This window comes from Epinephelus fuscoguttatus, linkage group LG19 (assembly GCF_011397635.1).
Source record: "Epinephelus fuscoguttatus linkage group LG19, E.fuscoguttatus.final_Chr_v1".
Classification (NCBI taxonomy): Eukaryota; Metazoa; Chordata; class Actinopteri; order Perciformes; family Serranidae; genus Epinephelus; species Epinephelus fuscoguttatus.
This window is the reverse complement of record NC_064770.1, coordinates 36,878,262-36,901,363: the sequence shown is the minus strand read 5'-3', so window position 1 is coordinate 36,901,363 and position 23,102 is coordinate 36,878,262. Positions and strand designations below refer to the sequence as shown.

At 44.8% G+C, this 23,102-nt stretch overlaps 2 protein-coding genes across 2 annotated transcripts in view; both read right to left on the bottom strand.

The window, feature by feature from the left end:
* Positions 1–23,102, bottom strand: part of kri1 (KRI1 homolog) — a 602,835-nt gene that overhangs the window by 23,208 nt on the left and 556,525 nt on the right. The gene's annotated exons all lie outside the window — the stretch shown is intronic.
* The window catches only part of usp43b (ubiquitin specific peptidase 43b), a 128,307-nt gene that overhangs the window by 20,807 nt on the left and 84,398 nt on the right, over positions 1–23,102 (bottom strand). The window contains exons 7-9 of the mRNA XM_049560658.1: positions 20,449–20,611; positions 14,991–15,102; positions 253–356 (exon numbers count right to left, since the gene is read on the bottom strand). Of these exons, the coding sequence (XP_049416615.1) occupies positions 253–356; positions 14,991–15,102; positions 20,449–20,611 (379 nt within the window). The remainder of the gene's footprint in view (positions 1–252; positions 357–14,990; positions 15,103–20,448; positions 20,612–23,102) is intronic.

Genomic DNA, 23,102 nt, shown 5'->3' with positions numbered 1-23,102 from the left:
AGCAATTAACACCTCAAAAACTGTGATGTTCAAACACAAATAGAAGATAAGAAATGGCAGTTAGTATATATACAGTGAGCTCAAGTGAAAATCAATTAACACGTTCAGAACAGCAGGACTTGTTTGAATGTGTTTGAGAGAACACATCTGCTCAGTGCTGGTCAGCTGAGTGTGTGTGTGTGTGTGTGTGTGTGAGACATGAATCCTCCACCAGAATGCACTCAATGTTTCGTGTATTTTTGACCTCCTCACCTGTCGACAGCAGGGTGGTAGAGCGGCCGCCCATCCTGCGGAGACAGGTAGCTGTAAAATGCTGATCCTCCCACCACACGGATGTTAAACAGCACTCTGGTGTTCTGAAAGAAGGGCACAACAAAAACACTTTAAAGCCACCAGGGTGTATTTATCCTTTGCATAACAAGGCTATAAACAACAACACTATAAACTTTCAGTACTTTATGTCTCCCACATATCCTCTCCTCAAATACTATACGTTTTAATTACTGTGGATCCTCTGAGCCTGACTTTGATTGTACTAACTAACTACACACCACTGGTCTGGCATGTCTCTCAGGAGGAGCTGTGATAAATCTGACCCTGTGACTTTTCTTTCGGTACCATCGTCAGGTCAAAGTTTTGATCTGTCCAATACTTTGATTTATGATCACATATCCTGCCAAACTAACGACATACCCATCAGCCTTAGCTGCAGATTAAAATTAACAAGATCAGGTTCACAGTTCACAGTTTGAAGTCTCAAAAAATTAACTAGTTTAATGTCTTTTTGTGTTGTTTTTCCCAAAAGAAAATCTTGTAATCATCATTCACTCGCAGATATTTTCTAGGACTGGTCGGAGGCTTCAGTTGGATGTGTTGTAGCAAATTTGTTGCCGACATGGCCGACATTCAAACTCGTTTTTTCAGACCTGGTGGGGACAATTTGCATCTAAATATGAGATTTTTTTTCAGTGGAATCTGTACTTATGTGTTCATAAAAGTCCCTTAAATATCTGTATGAACTGGCCTCAGCAGTACTGGTAGTTACATTGTCTGAGCCCGACCCTGCTGCAAGAAGTTTGTCCTTTGGGTTTTCTGCCAGGAAGCCTTTTCTTGGTTAGGTGTAGGAGAAAGATCCTGGTTGAGGTTAAATAGATTTCAGTTTGGCATCTAGACTCCGGCCTCATCGTTCCCCGCAGATATGTTTAATGAGATACTGGTGAGTGATGATTAGATATCCTGGCCGCAGCCACCATGATGTCACCAACTGATATGTGGAGTATCATTTTGAAGCATCAAGTTTGGCATTTTTGTGTCGCTGTCTTGTTGTTTTAGAACCAGAAGCGACAATTTTTAGACAAGAGGGTGAAGCTGTTGATGTGACTTAGAACTCGAGGACACTGCTGTGGTAGCGACTTGTCAATCACAAGGTAGCCACGCCCTAAAGCATCCCCTGCTTTGTCGTCTGTGTTACTCTAAATGGGACCGTAATTTGAGAGAGCAGCACCTCCAAATCTGAAGGCATGGTTCTCTGCTGGAAACTGGAGGATTGCCCTCTCCGGGTTGGGAGAGTTACTGCCTCAAGTGAGGGAGTTGAAGTATCTCGGGGTCTTGTTCATGAGTGAGAATGGAGCGTGAGATGGATCAGCGGTTTGGTGCGGCTTCTGTAGTGATGTGGGCGCTGCGCTGGAACGTTGCTGTGAAGAGGGAGCTGAGCCAGAAGGCAAAGCTTTCCATTTCCTGGTCTATCTACGTCCCAACCCTCACCTATGGTCTTGAGCTCTGGGTAGTGACCGAAAGACTGAGGTCGTGGATACAATAGGCTGAAATAAGTTTCCTCCGTGGGGTGTCTGGGCTCAGCTTTAGAGATAGGGGGAGGAGCTCGGAGTAGAGCCGCTGCTCGTTTGTGTCAAAAAGGGTCAGTTGAATTGGTTCCTGCATCTGATCAGGATCCTCCTGGGCACCTCCCACTGGAGGTGTTCTGAGCACCTCCCACTGGTAGGAGGCTGCGGGGCAGACCCAGAACACACTGGAGGGATTACATATCTCATCTGCCCTGGGAACACCTTGTGGTCCCCCAGGAGGAGCTGGAAAGTGTTGCCAGGGAGAGGGACGTCTGAGGTGCTTTGCTTGGCCTGCCGCCCCTGTGACCCGGCCCTGGATAAGTCAATGAAAATGGATGGGACCATACTACTAAACGAACATCATACTGCAATGGTGAAGACTTGAAACCAGTGACTGAGTCCATAAACTCATTACCAAAATGTTGACTGTGGTAATAAATTTAATGAGAAGACAGGTCATTTTCTCGTAGACTTCTATACAATCAGACTTATTTTTGCATCCAGTGAAGTCGCCCCCTGCTGGCCATAGAAAAGAATGCAAGTTTAAGCCAGGTCTGTACTGACCCGAAGGTACCCCCCCCCCGCCTTTGGTACAACCTCACAGAGCGTCGAGCATGGCTGCAGATTCTTCCAGTAAGTCTTGTTAAGGTCTTTAATAAGCACTGCCATCACAAACAGATTCACCACAAGTGAAGAGTGTCGTCACTCATCCGTCATGGTTTTGCATGTAACACAACAATGATGAGATGCTTTCATGATGGTTAAATGAGCACGCAAAGCTCAGTGTTTTTGAAAAAGCAGCAGCAACATTTCTGAAGACTTAACTGCGATCAGTCGGGATCACTGCTCAGCTTGGAGACTTCAGACCATAAAATGTGGGCTGAAATGGTTTTAAGAATCCAATATGAGTCTGTGCAGAAGAAGACTGACTAATTCTCATATGGTTTGTGTAAATATTGACCTGTCCCTTTTGATCAAAACGGAGAATGTGCAGTTTTCTAGACAGCAAGTCATGTCGTTAAAGCATCAGCACAAGCATTTTCCAGGCTGTAGGTTCAGCAGTTAATTCACTGCCATTCTTTTTGGAGGTACAACAACCTCTGTCGTCTCATTACATAACGTGAGGTCATAAACATGAATCTGGCAACCGCTTTGTGTGTTCTGCGATTTTTTCGTCGTTCCTGCAGCGGTAAGTCACTAGCCCCTTTTACACTGCCAGATTTTCGGCGAATGTTGGGCCGTTTTGCCGTCAAGCTGCGAGTGTGGAACCTTTTTGGTTTAAACAGACAGAGGCGGCCCTTCCGCAACGGGAGGAGCTGTTGATGACTTGTGGGAGGAGCCGTTGATGACGCCGCACGTGCGAGCCACTGGCGGTGGATAAACAGGAAACAGCTGATAGCAGGAATTAGCGAGCAGCTAGTAGCAAGAGGGAAACACAAACCTGACAGACACTGTAAAGATGAGCAACTGGGGAGACAAGGAATTGCGCGCCCTCCTTGTCCTCGCAAACGAAGAGGCCATTAACCGTCAGATGACGGGGACGGTGAAGGACGGGCCGACGTTTACGAGAGAATCGCCGAAGGACTGACCAGCCGCGGCTTCCCTCCCACGTCACTGTTTACGTCACATGCTGAGCTACACGTTTTGTTACTTGCCCACGCCCCCCATTGCCCCGAAAAAGGCACATTCTGTATAAACAAAAGTAGGCAGGCGGCATTTTGCTGCACTCCCCGATTTTGTTTTTATACTGCCGATGCTGAAAGAAGACTGACTGGGCTTTCCTGCAAATTTGCACAACTCCTGTTTAAAAAGGGTTGGTGTGTGACAACAGCAAAGGTTTTCAATTTTCTAAATTGCCTCCAAGAACACTGAGATCATCTGCTGCCTGCCTTAGAGTTTTGAACCAGGAACCCTCTTGCTGTGAGGCGACAATGCTAACCACTGCACCACCATACCGCCAAAAGGTTCATCATCACCAGTATGACCTCTGGTACTGCCACAGATTTGTCTTTAGCACTTTAGGCCTCATCTTATTATCAAAAGACCAAACAGGTTGAGTGATTGGCTTTAAAAATTTCACAACTAGCATCACACGATCTGTGGAAGGTCTTCCTCACATCTATTGCCCCCTGGTTATTGAGACACACATGACAGCTGGAACATTGAGGATCTCTTGAAGGCTCGGGCCTTGGCACATGAGCTGCCATCAACACATATTGATAAAAATCAGCGTTTATAGCCGACACTTCCTGAAACTTCCTGTGCTGACATTTTTAGTGACAGTTATTTGTTGCTGGGTCATGCTGATTGGCGAAGTGTTCGTCCACTTACACTGAACCAGCTCTTTCACAACTATTTAAAAAATGCTGAACTGGAAGTGAGTCTGTATAAACGCTGGCATATTTTTACTCTCTCTGGGTTATATTTAACAAGTTTGCTGTGAACAGGACTAAAGCAACACGGAGGCAGAGGAGAACAAAGTGGGCCAACATGAAATTTAGGCCAAGACCTGCACCTGACATTTTGAGCTCACAGCAGTTCAGCCTGAATCAACACGTGGTGCCTCAACACGGAGCTCAGTGTTGAAGTTTTGTTTGCATTCAAAGTATTATTTTACAAGGAAAAAGCAGTAATAAAACCATAGATTACCCGACTGCTGTCTTATATCACTCTGAACTGGGCTGGAAAGTCAAGTTGGTTTCAATAAGAAAGACGAAAGAACAAATATGAGCCCTAATATCTTTTTGTCCTCCTTTGAAGCTGCTTATATTACTCTGAGATCTGCTTAGATTGGAGGTGCTGTAGGAGTGAAGGAGCGCTTTGCAAAATTGATTTTCTCTTGTTCCAGTGAAATCTAGTGTGTAGCTGCTGGCGGAGCTCAAACACAAACACCCACTCTGAGTCCTGCGAGGAAAGCTCCATCCAGCAGGATCTTTCTGATGACAAGGAGCACACCGACGAACAGAGCTCATTCCTGGAAAATATTGACATGCTGAACACATGAACCCACTGGAATGCATCGCCCTCAGGGGAAGTTATACAATACTTATGAATTACTGCCTCATGTATGCAATAGACAGAACTATTTAAAGCATAACAAGTGCCAGTGAGCTGCTGAAATACTGCAGCAGTTAGAGCTACTCGATGTAGTAATAAATAACATTTTGCTCTCAGTCTGAGTACACACAGCAAGCCGTGTAACTAACACTACATTATCCTCTCCTCAGTGTTTCAGCATCATGTGTTTATGGACTCCGCAGGCATCCACCTTCCCCGCGGTGCTTACTGTAGATGCCGTGTGGTGCTTTTCCAGAGAATTCATCAACTTTTGCTCAAGTGTTCATTTTCAATCTGCTGTAAGGGGAAAAAAACTGGCACGACAGATGACAAGTGTAAACCCCAAATAAGTTTTCTTTTCATTACAGACTTGCTCAGGCTTAGTGTGAGTTCCAGTGACAGGCCTGTGTGGACACGTAAAGACCACCCAACGAGTCCTACCAACTTCTCAGGAACTGTTTTTTTCTCCACTAAACATTGTTTTTAAAAACCAGGGGAAAATTCCTGGTCTTGTATTTACAAACCTACTGACTGCATCAACAAGAGGATTCACCAGGTCTACGTGTTTGATAATGAATTGACCGAAGTCTTCCCCAAACAGCGATTTTCCAATCATAGCTGAGCTTCACAAAAGGCCTGTCAAGGTTTGGATTTCTCTTCACATTACAGCTGTGTGCTGCAGGCTACGAATACTTTGAAGAGTTCGGGTGGTGGTTTCTTTTTTAACCCTCTCTAAAATCAATGATGCAAGAAAAAGGTGTCAAGGATGGATTAAACGGGGTCATCCCTACGTTTTCAGCCATGTTTCCACTTAGCAGTCCGGTGATGGGGTACCTAGCACACAGATCTGGTACTAAAAGGTGGAGCTGTGAACACTGCAGTCTGATTGGTCAGTAGAGGACGGTCACTCTGCTCAGGGCTGAGTTGTGTCTGGTTTTGAGGCTCATGTAACCACTGTTCATACTGTGGAGAGTTTTATTAGTAAACTGTAACTATAAAATGAAAGGATGTTTTGCTGCCTCTCACAGCAGCTGGAGTCTGAGAAACAATAACTTCATTCACTGGGCCGACTGCCGGCGGCTTTTAAGGTGGAACGTTAACTTGTAATGTTACTCAATGCATGAGTTGATGATGTGAATCCATCAGCACACCTTAAATTTCACTGTGACAACTTTGACCGTCACTTTAGTTTTTATATGACACACACTTTTAGTAATGAGTGGATCTTCAAGCATTTATCTTATTATATAATGATGAAAACTCTGTGTGTGTGTGTGTGTGTGTGTGTGTGTGTGTGTCTGTTCCATGTTTTCCTCCTCACTGACTTGGTCAATCCATGTGAAATTTGGCACAGTGGTAGAGGGTCATGGGAGGATGTGAATGAAGCAATATTACATCAATTGGCCAAAGGGGGGCGCTATAGCAACCCATTGAAATCTCAAACTTTGAATGGGCATATCTCATGCCCCGTATGTCGTAGAGACATGAAACTTTGCACAGAGATGCCTCTCCTCATGAGGAACACATTTGCCTCAAGAACCCATAACTTCCGCTTATATAGATTTTCCACTATTTTGAATTTTTTGAAAAACACTTCAAATGGATCTCTTCCTAGGAAGTTTGAGCGATCTGCATGAAACTGGGTGAACATAATCTAGGGAGCAATATCTAAAGTTCCCTCTTGGCAAAAGTTGGAAAACTTCCTAAAACTGAGCTTCTATAAGGCAATGAATATTGCGGAGGGCGTGGCTCATCACATAAAGGTGTAGAACATCTCAAGGGTTTCACCCATCACCACGCAACTTTGTAGGCATATGACCACACATAATCTGAGGGGACCCCTCCATTATTGAGCCCATCAAACAAAATGGGGGCGCTAGAGAGCTCATTTCTTATCTAGGCCTAACCGCCATATGGATTTTTACTAAACTTGGTAGATATGTAGAACAGGACGCTTCAAGGTGACTGGAGAAATTTAACTCTAACTGGCAACTGGGTGGCGCTATAACAACAGAAAAATGCTTAGAAATGGCTAAAATGCGACCGATCGCTGTGGCTCCCCCTGTGGACCAATGTTGGTGTTGTTTTCTAATGTTTGGTATGACTAAGTCATGGTATGGTATGCTGTACATAATCACGGAAACTGTCAGTGTGTCATTCTGTCAGTCAGTCATTCTGTCTGTCCCACGTTTTTCTACTCACTGACGTGGTCAATCTATGTGAAACTGCACATAGCCATTGAGGATTGGCATAGGTAGAAGGTGACAAAGCTACCAATGGGTATGGACTAGTAGATATTAATTTTGACTGGATTATGTGAAGGTCATATATTCTAATCCTCACTTCCTGTGGGCTCCAGCAACACTAAACCCCTGAGCTTGCCTGAGAAGGACTAAATGCACAAAGCTGCTATTTTTAAATATCCCATGGAGAGAGACTCTCACTGCAGCCTGTTCTGTTTTGTTCTGAGAATGTGGGCGTGCAGCCTCGTTCTGTGGACGATAAACCAGGTGCAGACTGATAAAGGAGGAAATACAGTGAGTGCTGGACGGAGCAGTGAGTGACAACAACCCCGTCCACATTTAAGAGGACTGTCTGTGCTGGAAACACGAGGGTCTAGGTACCATGTCTGAAGGGTTACTGTTGGTTCCAAAGGTGCTGTACTGAGAGTGTTTGGTGGAAACGGGGCTTATGTCTCCAAAGGACCTCGTCTAGACTTGTGTTAAGTTTTGAGCATGTGTCTCTTGATATAAACCAACATGTCAGAGACACGTTGACAGACATTTCAAATGCTATTTGAACAGTAACTTTATCACCTCGCAGCTGCATGTCCACGAAAACATGGATGCCTCACACACATCTTCAACCTGACAGCACAGATCTACACAATCAGCACAGTTTCAAGTGTAACTAACAGGCCTACTCAGTTTATCTAGTAATAGTTTCATCCTCATTAACAAACATCTCTGTATGTGAATGTCTGCAGTCTGTGTGTTAAACAGAACTTTATTTTGTTTACTCGCAAAACATGGGATTTATATCTTGTTACCTGCTGGGACAAATGAGCAGACAGACTATCACTGTAATCATTGCTCCAACGTGGAGTAAAAAAGTCTCGAGGGCTGTCTATAAGCGGCACTCGCACGGGCTCAGTCTGCAAGTCTAGAGAGTGGACATTTGGATGCAGCCTAATTCGTCTGTAGGTTCACTAGCTAGCAAAACTTAGCCAAGTTTGCCAGTCAGTATCATGACTCACCCTTCATCACATTATTTAGCCCTAAATTAAAGCCTGACACGTGAAGCAGCAGTAACTTATGTGGTTGATTACTGAGTGGTCGGTTGTTGAGGTTCAGACTAAATTCCTTTGTACAGTATAATATTGTGCTGCATGTGCATGCATGTCTGTGTGAACATGTTTATTCTCCACCCAGTAGAGGCAGATGAAGAGGAATATGTGAGAGTAACACCATAAACAGGGGGTTGTAAACACATTATTGGGAGTGTGTGTCAAAGATGATAAGTGTGATCAAGGAGAAAAAAGAACAAACAAGCATCTGAGATCTGGTCGGGCTCCGAGCACAGTCGCCCCTGTCAGCGTGGCGGCTGTGAAGAGGAGGAGAAAACCTGTGAAAATTCATCTCAGCATCCTGTTGGAGGAGTGCTTGAGCGTGAGGGCTCAGCGGACACTGGGGGACACTCAGACGTCTGTAATGTTTCCCCGTGAGAGAATCCTTCCCGACCAAGGTTAATCACTTTTTGTGTTCAGTGAGGAATGTTTGTGGCGTTGTTTGTGCCTGACGAGGCAAAAGATCTCCAATTACAACACATGCAAGGAGTGTTTCATTATGTTGTCAGTTTGAGCAGTGTGTGTGTGTGTGTGTGTGTGTGTGTGTGTGTGTGATTTACCTTTCTTAGTGTATGGACTGCATCTTTTTGGACTGTATCTCTTGAGCTCCACATCACTCCGACTGAACCTCATATATCAAACAGTTCAGAGTCCCTTCAGGAAGAACTTTGTCTTATTCAGATCCTGCACCAGAAGTTTAGAGAAGGTGCTCATGTGTGAGAAAGCCTGTCCGACTGTTACTATAAGTCCTGTGAAGGTGCAGCCATCAGTGTACTGTAGCGTACTATATTGCTAGGCTTGCTTTAGTGAGCATCGTGCCAGCCAGCCGCTGCTAAAACGAAGATGTCAAGTGATGTCAGGAGCAGGAAAAATGGCTGTCAGAGAGAGAGGCAGTGTTTTTTGTTTTTGAATTGCATCTTTGCCGAGGCTAAAATTAGACAGGAGCGGAAACATCCACTTGTGAGTGTAATTCATTGATGCAAGAAAACTACAGATTCTGTTGAGATGAAAGATTTAGAGCAAACATCTGCTCTGAGCATTGCTCCTTTCTTGGCAGAGGTAGGCTCCGGCAAACTGATTATACTGTACGAGCCTGGTTTTAATTAAACGGCTGACAGCGTGGGGGCACAAAGGAGACTACAGATCTCCAACAGAGTTACTGAAAGTGTTGCACCTGACTCTTCTCTTCCTCTCTTTCTCCTGGCACGTCTCAAAGAGCACCGACTAATACGCAGCAAGCTGGTCAACAATTTCCTTTACGGCTCTTTACTGCAGCTGTGTGTCCGCTGGCTGCAGAGACGCTGATTACACACCCGCTACATGACTAACAGCGTGCTACTGCACACAATCATGTGCTGAGACACAGATGAGTTTGCAGAACGAGCGCCTGAGTGAGTGGAAACGAGCAGGAAAATGGGCTCTCTGGCTTGAGTGAGGTAAATAATTGATCTGACAGTGACATACAGCAGGGCTGCATCTGAGCAAGTGCCGCTGTTTGCATTTCTGTCATTACGCACCGTGTTTTACACCAGCGGTGACGAGGTAAACAAGCCAGCCATGCTTCTTTTTAGCCATGCATGGAAGAGTGAGCGACTCATCTTCTGACCCAATCAAGTCTCATTAACACACACGCTGCCCTGCAGCCTGTCACAGCAATATATATGCAAATATATTATAATGTACACTGCGAGAATGAAATCAGTTTGGTACCTATATGAATATTAAAAGTGCTAATCTCAAATCATCTAACAATATAAATTGAAGGTTTAATGACATATATGATGGAATAATATGACAAATTATGGGCATTAGCATTTTGTGTGTTAATCAAATACTAAAAATGTGCCGTATACATCTGTATAACAATGGATCATTAGTTAGCTTTGGACTTAACAAAGGCTTTCCAGCACCACATTGTAATAATGGCATTTCATTTACATAAATCTAATAATTAATTTCTTCATGTCTGATGTTAATGATTGGTTCAGTAGAAAGATTTTTTTTAAAGATGAATTGATGAAAATTTTTAGACACATTGAAAAAAAAAGAAGTTTTGCATTCGTTCATGCAGGACACTGAAGTCGTACACCCCAGCTGTAACCAGCTGACAGCCACATCAATCACGGCCCATTCTCACAACAAGGCAGTCCATTTAAATATGGCCTCCTACTCACTGATCCCTGCTACACCGATGCAGCCACACACTGCTGCTGCTGCTGCTGCTGCTAGCAAAGCTTTGCCTCCACCTTCCTAATTCAGAGTCCTAACATGACTCAAAGGTTAAAAAGCTATTTATTGTCTTTCTTTAGGACCATTCTTGTACCATCTTAAGAGTGGAGCCATCAGCACCAAGTATACCTGTATTTCAGTGGCAGCTGCTGGTCTTTCAAACAGGGGAAGCTCACTTTAAGTTTATTCGTTCTCGTACTTGTCATCCTCCACTTATCTGGATCCGGGCAGCAGCCTCAGCAAAGAAGCCCAGACAGTCCTCTCCCCAGCCACATCCGTCAGCTCTTCCGCGGGAATCCCGAGGCGTTCCCAGGCCAGCCGGGCGATGTAATCCCTCCAGTGTGTTCTGGGGCGGCCCCGAGGTCTCCTCCTGGTTGGACATGCCTGAAACACCTCAAGGGAGGCGTCTGGAAGGCATCCTTACCAGATGCCCGAACCACCTCAACTGGCTCCTCTCGATGTGGAGGAGCAGCAGCTCTACTCCGAGTCCCTCCCGGATGTCTGAGCTCCTCACCCTCTCTGTAAGGCTGAGCCCAGCCACTCATTTCGGAAACTCATTTCGGCTGCTTGTACTCGCGATCTCGTTCTTTCGGTCACTGCCCAGAGCTCGTGACCATAGGTGAGGGTTGGGACGTAGATCGACCGGTATTTGGTTACAAATACTTAGATACCAGTCACAATATGGTCTAATACAGTGGTTACCAACTGGTGCAATCACAGGGTCCAGATTTGTGCTTAGTCATCAGTTCAAGGTCCACACAGTTTAATATATTCAGCATCAAACTTGCGCTTGATCATGTTTTCCACGCTAGTTTTCTGTCTCTGTCAAGTAGCTGTTGGTTATTTACTTTTATTTTGAAGTGCTGTTTCCTGCTGTAGAGTGAGTGCTGAACAGATACAGAAAACTAGCTCGATGACATGGCAAAACACAAGTATGACACTGAATATGTGTGGACCGTGAAATAATGAACTGGACCCCATGGTTGGACCAGCTGGGAACCACTGCCCTAAATCCTACACACTGGACCTTTAACTAAAGACGCTGATAAACTATATCAGCGTGGTTTGAATATGCAGAGTGTTTGTGAACTGTGTGTGTGGAGCTGTGACAACAGTAAACAAAGCAGCAGCCACATACCTTTTGGATATATTTAATTTTCCTCTCTAGGCTGGCAAAGAGAAAATAAAACTCAGCCCACGTTTGTTTTTGTTTTTGTATAAACTGGAAGTTGGACGTGTAATCTCTTCAGCCCGTCTCTGTAAAGACCTTTCTATGAAATATGTAAAGCAAGCTGCAGCTAACCCGACTCCAGTGTGGTGTGCCTGTGGGTGCAGCGAGAGGAAACCAATTCCTGTCTGCCTCCAGCTGGCACTGTAAGCTCTCCCACCTGTACTACATGGTGTCATTGTGTGGGCATGCTTTTCTCTGTCCTGAGCCAATAAACCTGTCTTGGAACAGGTGCGCCAGCCGGCTCGGCAGGAGGGAACTGTGTCCCCTCTCTGCCTCCAGCCGGTGCTCAAAACAAGCCCGCCCACGCGACACGGCTATTAAATGTATGTTTTACAAGCATCACGGAACAATGTCTAATGACTCATTACGCAGGGCTGCAGAGCTGCTTCAGTCCAGGGGTCTTATGGTTGTGATGCAGTAAACAGAACATAGAATAAATAATAAACATAAATTCCCACACTCTGGCAGGCAGATGCAGAATTACATCACAGTAGAGCTGGAGAGAAAACTATCATACTTTTGTCCTTACAGCTGGCTGTTTGTTTCCCATTGCATCAACCTGTGTTTCCTCTGAGATGTGTTTCATATCAATATTTGAAGGAGTCTATATGTGAGTCAGTGAATATCTAACAGCTGCTGGCACTGTGTTCTGATAAATCCCTTCACGGCCCAGTGTGTAGGATTTAGGGGGGATATATTGGCAGAGATGGAAAATAATAAAATAAGTATATTTTCTTTAGCGTATGATCACCTGAAAATTAGAACTGTTGTATTTTTGTTACCTTAGAATGAGTCGTATATATTAATGTAAGGAGCAGGTCCTCATGTATGGAGACTGCCACGTCACACCACCATGTTTCTACAGTAGCCGGGAACGGACAAATCAAACACTGGCTCCAGATCGGGCCATTCACATTTTTCGTTTTTGTGTTTTTGTATCAGCCACCAAGGTTAGCAACCAGTGTTTTTACTGGTTTAAATCACCTGGTCTGTTTGTTTCAGAGAGGAAAAGACCTCTGCAGATAATTCGGCTCCTGCTGAAACCTCCTGAACGTCTGGATCTTAAATTATCAGAGAAACTACAATTACCGCCTCGTGGTTGTATGCCTCTGCGAGTTGCAGTTACAGTTTCCATCCTCCCCCCTCGGCAGCACAGAAGATCTATACAGTCAGCACAATTCCAACATTACTGTCATCAATTCAGTGTGTGACCAGCTGTTTGCCCTTCTGTTCCTGAGATATGACGCTGACTAACGGCTAGAAAAGTGTTCTTGAGATATGTTGTTCCAACACATTCGTTTGGTCATGGACTTTCCATGCCGAGACACGACGTCCAAGGTACCCTGGGTGTGTTGGTTGTTGACGTTCTGGGACACCGTGTCAACTTCAGCTTGTTACATGCATTGTCTGTTTTCAAAATACACTTCTGTTTTCACAGGAAATTTAACATTTACATACAGTCTCTTTCAAAATAAAAGCGCTACATTGGTACAACACTACGAATTAACTTTTTTGTTTCCTTCAATAACAAACACACGTGGTTGGGTTTAGGAAAAAAGAACAGGGTTTGGCTTTAGAATCTTACGGGACGTGAACACCGCTCTCTCGGTTGAAGGTCAGTGTTGGACCCATGCACCCTACTTGGACTTTCATTGCCTTAAAGGGAAATTTCGGTTTATTTCAACCTGTCTCCTATCGTCCTAAATTTGTTTCAAGTGACTAGTGACACAAAAAAATTATAGTTAGCATGTTAGCCGTTAGCCTAGATACAGCCGGGGCGCATAGTAGCGTCAGACCTGTTAAAAGATAAAAAGTCAGGCACGGTATGAGATCGCTGCCTGTTCTCACGATATTTCGGCCGCGCTTTGGAAAGCAGAGCTAAATGGTAAACAAACATGGCAGCACACTGGTAAGGTAAGACAACACGTTTACATGTCGTTTTCTACATGTTCTCTGACATTTATCCTAACGATATGAGGCGTCTTTGTGGAAAAAAGCTTGTTTAGTGGACTAACTTTGCACTTGAAGGTTGCCCGTTCACTTACATTTTAACAGGTCTGACGCTACTATGCGCCCCGGCTGTATCTAGGCTAACGGCTAACATGCTAACTATTATTTTTATGTCACTAGTCACCTGAAACAAATTTAGGACGATAGGAGACAGCTTAAAATAAACCGAAATTTCCCTTTAACTTTCGCTCTTGTCCCGCCGTGTTTACCCCTGACGCCACTTGCCCCATTAAGTATAATGGCAACTGGCTGCGTGCCTGCATGCCGTATTAAAGGAAGTCTTTTTCATCAGTGTCAAGTTTGTTTACATATGGTCTCTTTCAAATTATATGTCGGTATTATGTCGGTACAACAACACAAATTTTCCTTCAACAACAAAAGCACCTGGTTGGGTTTAGGACAAAAGAACAGGGTTTGGCTTTGGAACCTTACGCGATGTGAACACAGTGCTCTCAGGAGAAAGTCAGTGTTTGTTGGACCCACCCACCACCCCTCCTGCCCGCCCCAGTCAGACTTTCGCCACCTTAACTTTTGTCCTTGTCCTACCGCCTTTCCCCATGACGCCCCAGGGCAACGTTAAACTATAACGGCAACCAGCCGCGTATCATGCTGACGTGACAGGATGCCGTTGTTCATTGGTTTCTGACACCGCAAGTCACTGCCGGAGTGGTGGATTTGAGACCTGGCTTGGCGTTCACAAGAATGAGAATGACAAGGTCACAGTGACCTTAACCTCTGACCACCAAAATGTAATCAGTTCATGGTTGAGTTCCAGTGGACAGCTGTGCCAAACGTGAGGAAGGCGTTCTTGAGATATTGTGTTCACAAGACTGGGACAGAAAACGGACGGACAACCCATGAACATGATGCCTTCGGCCACAGCTATCATGTGCTTGGAGGCATATAAAGATGAGCACACATTAACATGTAGTGGGTGAGCTGTCTCCGACATGCCAAACAGCATTGAAGAAACAGTGATTTTTAATGTGAAACTGCTTTATTCAGTGTTTTTACCTGTTTAAATCACCTGGTCTGTTTATATTTGAGAGGAAGAGACCTCTGTGGATAATTCGTCTCCTGGTAAAAACCTCATGAACAATGAATACTGGAGGAATCCTAACCAGGGGAAGTTTCAGCTGGTTGCAATCTGCAGTCCTCACCACTAGATGCCACTATATCTCCCTAAATCATACACAATTAACCCCTGAGTGGGAGCAAGAAAAAACCTGAATTCCCTCGCATGTATCAGTGATCACCATCATTGCTTGTCAAGTACCTGGGCCTGAGCTCCGTTGATCATCAGGTAATACAGCTTGCTGAGGATGCTCTGCTGCAGCTGGTCCCAGGAAATAGACCGATCCTCCCTCATTAGGAACGGAGGTCCAAACCTTGAACAGAAATAGATAAAGTTTAAAACAACAGCTTATGACGCTCCCACTCAGCTGCTCCACATCAGCCCTGGTCGGCTCAGGCGTCTCCTCGTCCTATTGTAATGTAAATAATTATTTATTACCATTATCAGCTTTAGAGCAGAATTCTCATTACAGCGTATCTATGGACGGACACAGAGCGATAATGAGGAGTGAAAATAGATGATGAGGAGAGGGACAACCATCCCTCTGAAATGATAAATCACATGACACATTCACCATAATACCCATTTAACTGAGAGCAGCCCTCCATTGTATGCTTGGGATTTATTAGTATGAGACCATGTGAGCATGCGTGTGCAATAAGAGGCCAGACACACAGGCACATACACAATGCATGATGGGATGCTAATAAACTGTAGATTAATCAGCAATAGGAGGGGGATGAATGAAAAGTGTTGCATCTGTAAAGGCACTGTTTCATCCTTAAAGACAATGGAACAAACCTCAGAAATCAAACACATCCTCCATCATACGACTTTCCCATTAGGTCATAGATGGACACCGCGGAGACCCTCGGAGTAAATGAGGCTGGATTACTGTTCAGGAAGGGAACCATTAACATTCTGTGGTGGCTGAGGAGTAGCAGCTGCAGCGACCACGACACGGGATGAGACAATATACACAACAGAATGGGAGGGAAAATGACTTAAAAGTACAATTAATTCAGTTGGAAACTGCTGTGGAGCAAAAGACAAAACAATTCCATTCTTGTGCTGTGTGGTTCGGTTTGTGGTGAATGGACTGAGTGTGCTAAATACAGAGGGCTGAAACATTGTGTTAGCCACTCTCTGGGTCCTCATTCCCACAGTGGAGAGTTTAACTCCTCCGACCTTAAACAGGAACACAATAAAGAAGTAGATTTAGAAGTATGAATTCAGAATTTTCTTAAATTTTCCCTTTAAAAGAGGTTTTTGATGGTTTCATTTAGAGAAATCTATCGTCCACTTCTGAACGCCACAGACCAGGCTTATTCAACTGGCGGCCTGCTGGTCACATTCGGCCCAGAAGCAACCTCTAAGTGGCCCAGCTAGGGATGAGTACCAAGGCCCGGTATTAAACGGCCCGGTGCAAAATTAATCAAGACCATAGTATTGATAGACCCTTTTATTGTTAGTAAACAGTATGACATTTTTTGGTGGGTGGGGCTTTGCTGGGGGCAAAACAGTTCTTTACAGACATTAGCTAGCGCTAGCTAGCAAGTTCTGTTGGCTTGTTTTAGACAATGGAGGCAGATGATGTGAGTGGTGTGTTCAGAAATACTCATTCAAAGTGTCGGGGCGCACTCTGACACAAACTGGAGCGTTCGTAACTTCAGATCGCTGTCTGAATGTACCGTTCAGTTACAGTACCCACAGCACTGCACTCTGAGTGACTCAGCAGAGCGCCGAGCGGAGTGAATGTGTGATTAACTTAACCGTTGGTTCATTCATGTAGAAATATAACGCTGCGTTTCTTCCACCAACAGGGCTCTCATTTTAGTGTAGAGCGTCAGACTGAATTTACCAACGCACCATGTCAGGTCACTCACTCTCCGGGACCGCCAGTGTTACTTGAATAAGTAAACACTGACCAACGGGACCAGACTGGCCGACCCGTATGCTCTCACTCAGTGGATGGATGATGTCACAGGAAGCCAATCTTACAAAGGAGGACCACACTTGTTTGTTTTGCTATGGAAGCTAACGTTAGCTAATGTGCTAAAAAGTTAGCGTTGCAGAGAAATCCAGTATTCCTCTTAATCCCTCCCCAGTTTCTGATGAGGTGGACATGATAACCCTTAATACACATAACCTTATTCATCCCTACAACAGGAAATACTTTTTCCCTAACCTGATATGAAGTGTGCGCTGCACATGTGAGCATTTTTGATGATGGCCTCTGTCCAGTCGTTGTCTTTGTTTTTGTTGACGGGCAGTGGCGGCTGGTTTTGAGCCATGACTCCTTCTATTCTGGCTCCCAATAACACAACAAGACAAACACATTTTAAGACTCCTGTGTAGCCTACAGCCCTGTGGGGGAGAGGCAGGTTTTGGCTCTGGCTAACAAACTGACATCAGCGTGATGTTGGCCCTAAAAGGGTCTACAGTATAAAATGTTAATTATATTATTACAGGCAGAGGAGAAGAGCTCCAGGAGTGTGGGAGTGACAGCCAACAGTTTGGTTCGCCCACTGGTTCATTTGTTTGAAAGAAAGAGTGCTCTGTGTCTTCAAACTACCGGAGTGCACACTGGTGCTCTGAGTGACAACTGAACGGCCCGGACTGCTCGTGTCACTTGCTCCATCTCAAAAATGCATTTTGAAGTACATTACTGAAGATTACTGTGACAATTTCATTACACATGATCGTGGGAACCCTGATTTTATCTTACTGGTTAACTGTGACTTGAGATTGTTTGTTGCCAGCTGGCTGCCATATTCTTTCCTGTGTCAAAACAGATGAGCAACATGCATTACGTCACCCACCAGCGGGAGCATTTATTCGTCCGGTGCAGTGCATTCTGGTAGTTGTGGGTTTTCTGCCACTTGAGCAAAAGTGGATGCCACAGCCGTTTTCCTCCGTTTTCTCTGGTCATGTAGCACCAACTTCAAAAGTATTTGTGTCTTTTTGTTACTTAGACAGCTCAGTTTTTTTCCAGCAGTGAAATACATCTTTAATTACATTTAAACAGGTGAGTTATATAAAAATTCACCCCTCGTTGTGATGGTACAGTTGTACCAGGCTGTTCATTTCTGCTGTAAAATTAGGTGTTTTAACATGACGGTCTATAAGGATTGACTCGCTCTTAGAGGTAGCCTCCAGTGGCCATTAGAGGAACTGCAGTTTCTGGCACTTCTGTGTTGGCTTTATTTTCCAGCCCTGGAGTCTGTTGCTTGGTGAACACACAGTAATCTATATTTAGTTTTCACCTGCCTCCACGGACATGAAAATCAGAGCTAACACAAGTAAAATGTCATGAAATCAAACTGTTAACTTTCACAGGGAGAAATGCAGAAACACTGAACATTTAGGTTTCACACATTACATGTGAAACTTCATTAAATCCCATCCACTATTTTCTGTTGGTTTCACAGTTTCGGCAAATCAATGAAAACTGAGAGCTTTCACACCTAGCTGACTTTCAGAAATGTACCTGTGATGCTATTCTGCAGAGAGCGAGGAACAAGTATGTGACTCCAATGTCATTTTCTTGGCACAGACGAGTCCTCCAGCTGTCATCTGATGAGAGTGGGATAGGTGGGTGGTTTGATCAACGAGGGCGAGGCGTTTGAAGGAGAAAGTGAGAAGTGGATGGGATTGGACTTTCCCACAGACGTGTTGGCGAGCTCACCTATATTGATCCCTCTGGACTCTGTCAGGGAGACGGATGTCTGATCTCTATATAGTGCCAGATGTCAGATTCCCCAGTTGTTTGGTCTGAAACTCATCTCACAGTGAGATGTGAGTCCTTTCAGTAGCAGGGAACTCACATGACCTTGACATGCTCCACCAGAGCAAGGAGAGATTGTGGACTGAGCTACTGTACATCGAGCCCCCATCTGCTGTGAGGTTGAAATCAACAACAATCTAAATGACCGACCATGAAGTCAGAGAAGCTAAGAATTTACATTTTGCTAAACCCCTACCTACAGCAGCAATTTCACGCGGGCTACCTTTCCCCCTCAGTTTGGCCTTGTGTCTCTAAAAACATATACGCCCTTTCCTCTGTCTCTCTCCTGTCAGTATGGTTTTTAGACACCAGTATGTTTTCTCAAGATTCTGATTCTTGGGCAACATCAATTAAAAAGCTGCGCACATAACCAGTAATCGGTTCGATTTCAAGCCTGGTATTTACAGCTGGAAAACCTGGATATTCATGGCAATACATAATACACAAATCTAACACCTGCTGACCTGGAGACTTAAAGGGAAAGTTTGGATTTTCTTGAAGTGAGGTTGTGGTTGCCGAGGACGATTAGCAATGTGCTGCTGTGGCACTGATATTGGCAATTTTAAATTACCAACTAGTTATTTTCGTGAAATAACCAGCTTTTTAAAATTCTCAGGTAGATATAAAAATCATATCATTCTTAACCCTTAAGGTAAATTAATTACTTCCGTGGACTTAAAAAGCTTTGTCTCCGGTTGGCTTGCTTTCAAAGCAGAACCATGTGAAAGAGTCCTAAACATGCATATGGCTACAGTAGATAGAGGATATGATAAAAATATAACACTAAAATACTAAGGCTAATGCTCCCAGGAAAAACTTGTCCATTTATTGCAGGTAGAGCAACATAATGCTATCTTGTGCATGGTTGGCTGGAGTTGTTTGGGTATTCTCTTCCCAAATGCAAACACAAACAGGACCCTAACGTTAGCTTAAACTCTAATAAAGTTGCACCATGGCTTCCACAGGATGGATGTTTCAGTCCTGAACAGGTATTTTTTAACAGTTTAACTGTTTTAAATGTGACCCAACAAAATTATGCAGTTAGCTAATGCCATGCCTTTTGGCTTTGAAATCATGCAATGCTGCTCTTGTAGCTGGTAATCTGATTATCCAGGCATGCTAATGTTAAAACACACAAACATAAACAAAACAAAACAAAACAAAAACCCAGTTTTTGGCATCACTGGGCAAAAACCCCATAATAAACTTCGACTTTGGTCTCCCCTGTCACTTAGGTCTGACTCTTTGCTGGATCAGCAAACTTTCTGTTGCTGCTGTTACACAGGTTTGACCTGGCCACAGGCCCATTGTAACACCCAGCGCTGAGGGGTTTGTACTGGCCAAATTCAAGCTGCTACACCCGCCGGCTGAACGCTCGTCTCCTGAGCTGCTGCCTGCTATCTTTCTGGGGAAGCAGTCGACAGCATTTGGTAGCGAGGCGGAGGGACCGTGAGTGGCTAGCAGCTAATTCTTGTCTCATTTGTGATCTGATAATGACAGAGAGATAAAGCAGGGCAAGGACAGGCCGAGCAAATGAGCTGCGAGCAAATCTACAATGAAATAAGATTAAATAAATCACTGTATGAGAAACACTGAGTTACTGTATGAAGCGCGTGCATGTGCCTGTGGTCGTCTGGTGAGAGCAGCTCAGAACAGAGGGGAAAGACTCATGAGGAGGTTGTATTTTATATTTCTGCCCTTTTTCCAGATTTCTGTCTACTCTAGCTTTTCTCTACCGTTTTTGTGAAATGTTGTCTTAGAGCTCCCTGCACACCACTGCAACATGGGGAGAAATCCAAAGCTCTCCTTTCCTTGTTACGGTTGCTAAGCTTTGATAGCAGAGTTTCGTAAAGGGTCACTTCATATAATTACCTAACAGCCTGTTGGCCCGTCCCCGCAGCGTTGCAGACCAACAGCAGAATCTTTACAGGGACGCCCTGGTTGAGGAACTCTGATGACAGCGTCCCAGATGAAGGTAACCTCTGACCCTCCGGACCAGTGGAGTATGGAGATGATGGGAGGCTGTGATGGTAACCTGGCAGAGGAGAGAGAACACAGGAGAAAGTCAGAGAGGCGGTGTGAGAACAAACTGGAAAGAGACACGAAAATGAGTCATGTGAGGAGGAGAGAAGAGAACGAGCAGATAAGTTATTTTTTAAACCACACATACAATCACAGCGTCTTGAGAAATCCTGTTGATACTGATCACATACCAACTGCACATTCTTTTGGTAAACCGCTTACTTACAAAGATTTTCCACTGATGGCTGACAGCAGGAAGTGTATGACATTTCACATTTTCTCCTTGAAAGGAAGATGAACTGACTTTACGTACTGAAAATGTGGCCGTTAAACTTAACACCTCTAACAAGGAGTGAGGAGGAGAATTGAGATATATAAAGTGGCGAGACAGCAGCTTTCTATTTGGGGAACAGTGATTCAGAGGGGAGAACAGATGGACCAATGGCTGCCTGCACTCTCAGCAGGAGGTATTATCTGATGCAGCTTCTGCTCCACATCCCGTCCTGGTGGGGTGCCAAGTAGCACCACTTCTCTCCTGTTTCCCCTCGACTCTCTATCGACACAGGGAAGTGTGACTGACTGAGTGAGAAGCCGAGATTATAAGATCCTCGTGAAACGTGACGTCAGCAGAGCTGCGTTTTCCTCACACAGCTGACAACCTCTGCTCGTCAGCTCCTCAGAAGTTCACGGCGATAAATCACATGGTGAATTAGACTCGCAGACACAGATGAGAAGGTATTGATTGACCGTGGTGGATGTGCCTTCGCCAAACGTTTCATTAAACACTGTTGTTTACGCCTGACGCCTGATTCATCACTGACAAAGCAAATGCCACTGCTGAGCATCCTGTTACTGAGATCCTTGAGAAAAAGAGAAGCGTCTGTCTGTGTTGGCACATCCCTCCTCTTATGGAAATAATTGGGGTGTGAGGACGCTAAGCTGTGCGCTGTATGAAGGCCAAGACCTATTCCGAACTAATCAGAGTCTACATGCAAACCAGTAAAGCTTTAACAGTAACCCTCTGACTGCGTCGTCCTGACCCTGAGAACGAGAGTAATGCTCAGTATGCAAAGCTTTTCATTTATTAATGTCGCTCTAATCAAGCAAATGATAAAACGTGCTTTAATCGTGTGCTGTAATTTACACGAGCAGCGACCTCTGACAGCTGTGGGAATGATTTATGGGGAAAAATCTCCTTTTAAATGGCCGGCAAAACGTGTTCATGAAACAGCAGTAAAATGCAGAGGTCACCTCCTGGCGTGTCCCGCAAAGATTTATACAGGGACTCTGGGGAGGAGACCTGCCTCTCATCGCTTATTAAATCATTTTTTATAGCTCACTGTCAGAAACTGTACCGTTTCCACACATTTTTTCAAGGCTCCCGTCACTGCTCGCCTATTTTTATTTTTTACCTTGTTTACAGGATGAATAATAGTGCGAGATGTATGCGTGTGTGTTTCCACTGTTGGACAATTCCCATAGCTGTACTGAAAATGGCACTTCCAGCGCAACATATAACAACAGCTATGTGAAAATGGCCAACACACACACACACACACACACACACACACACACTTTGTTTAGCCTACATACCTGTTGGTCCTAATCTACTATCATCAAAAAGCCTCAAACTAATTCTGAGAAACCGCAGGAAGCCTGTGAACTCATCACTCCTCTGCACTCTGAGGCTTCGTCAGTCAAACACACACACACAGGATGAGCCAGACTAAACACAGCCAGACTATGTGAAAGCCCATAATTAAACACCTCTGCCCCTAAAGGGATCGACTCTACCCACAGCTACACCCCCCCATCCCCCAATCCTATTAGCTGTCTGCACAGTCATACTCCAGGTCTGAGCAAAAAAGCCGTTAGACAAACACATGCACATCGTTTAACTTTTTTTCATTATCTAAATATTGCAATATATTGTATAGTTTTGGAGCGTGAGATGGATCGACGGGTTGGTGCAGCTTCTGCAGTGATGTGGGCACTGCGCCGGTCCGTCGTGGTGAAGAGGGAGCTGAGCCAGAAGGCAAAGCTTTTGATTTCCTGGTCCATCTACGTCTCAACCCTCACCTATGGTCATGAGCTCTGGGTAGTGACCGAAAGAATGAGATCGTGGATACAAACGGCGGAAATGAGCTTCCTCTGTTGGGTGTCTGGGCTCAGCCTTAGAGATAGCGTGAGGAGCTCGGACATCCGGAGGGAGCTCGGAGTAGAGCTGCTGCTCCTTCACATTGAAAGGGGTCAGTTAAGGTGGCTCAGGCATCTGATCAGGATCCTCCTGGGTGCCTCCCGCTGGAGGTGTTTTGGGTACGTCCCACTGGTAGGAGGCCCCAGGGCAGACCCAGAACACTCTGGAGGGATTATATATCTCATCTGGTCTGGGAACGCCTTGGGGTCCTCCAGGAGGAGCTGGAAAGTGTTGCTGGGGAGAGGGACGTCTGGGGTGCTTTGCTTGGCCTGCTGCCCCCGTGACAAAGCCCTGGATAAGCAGATGA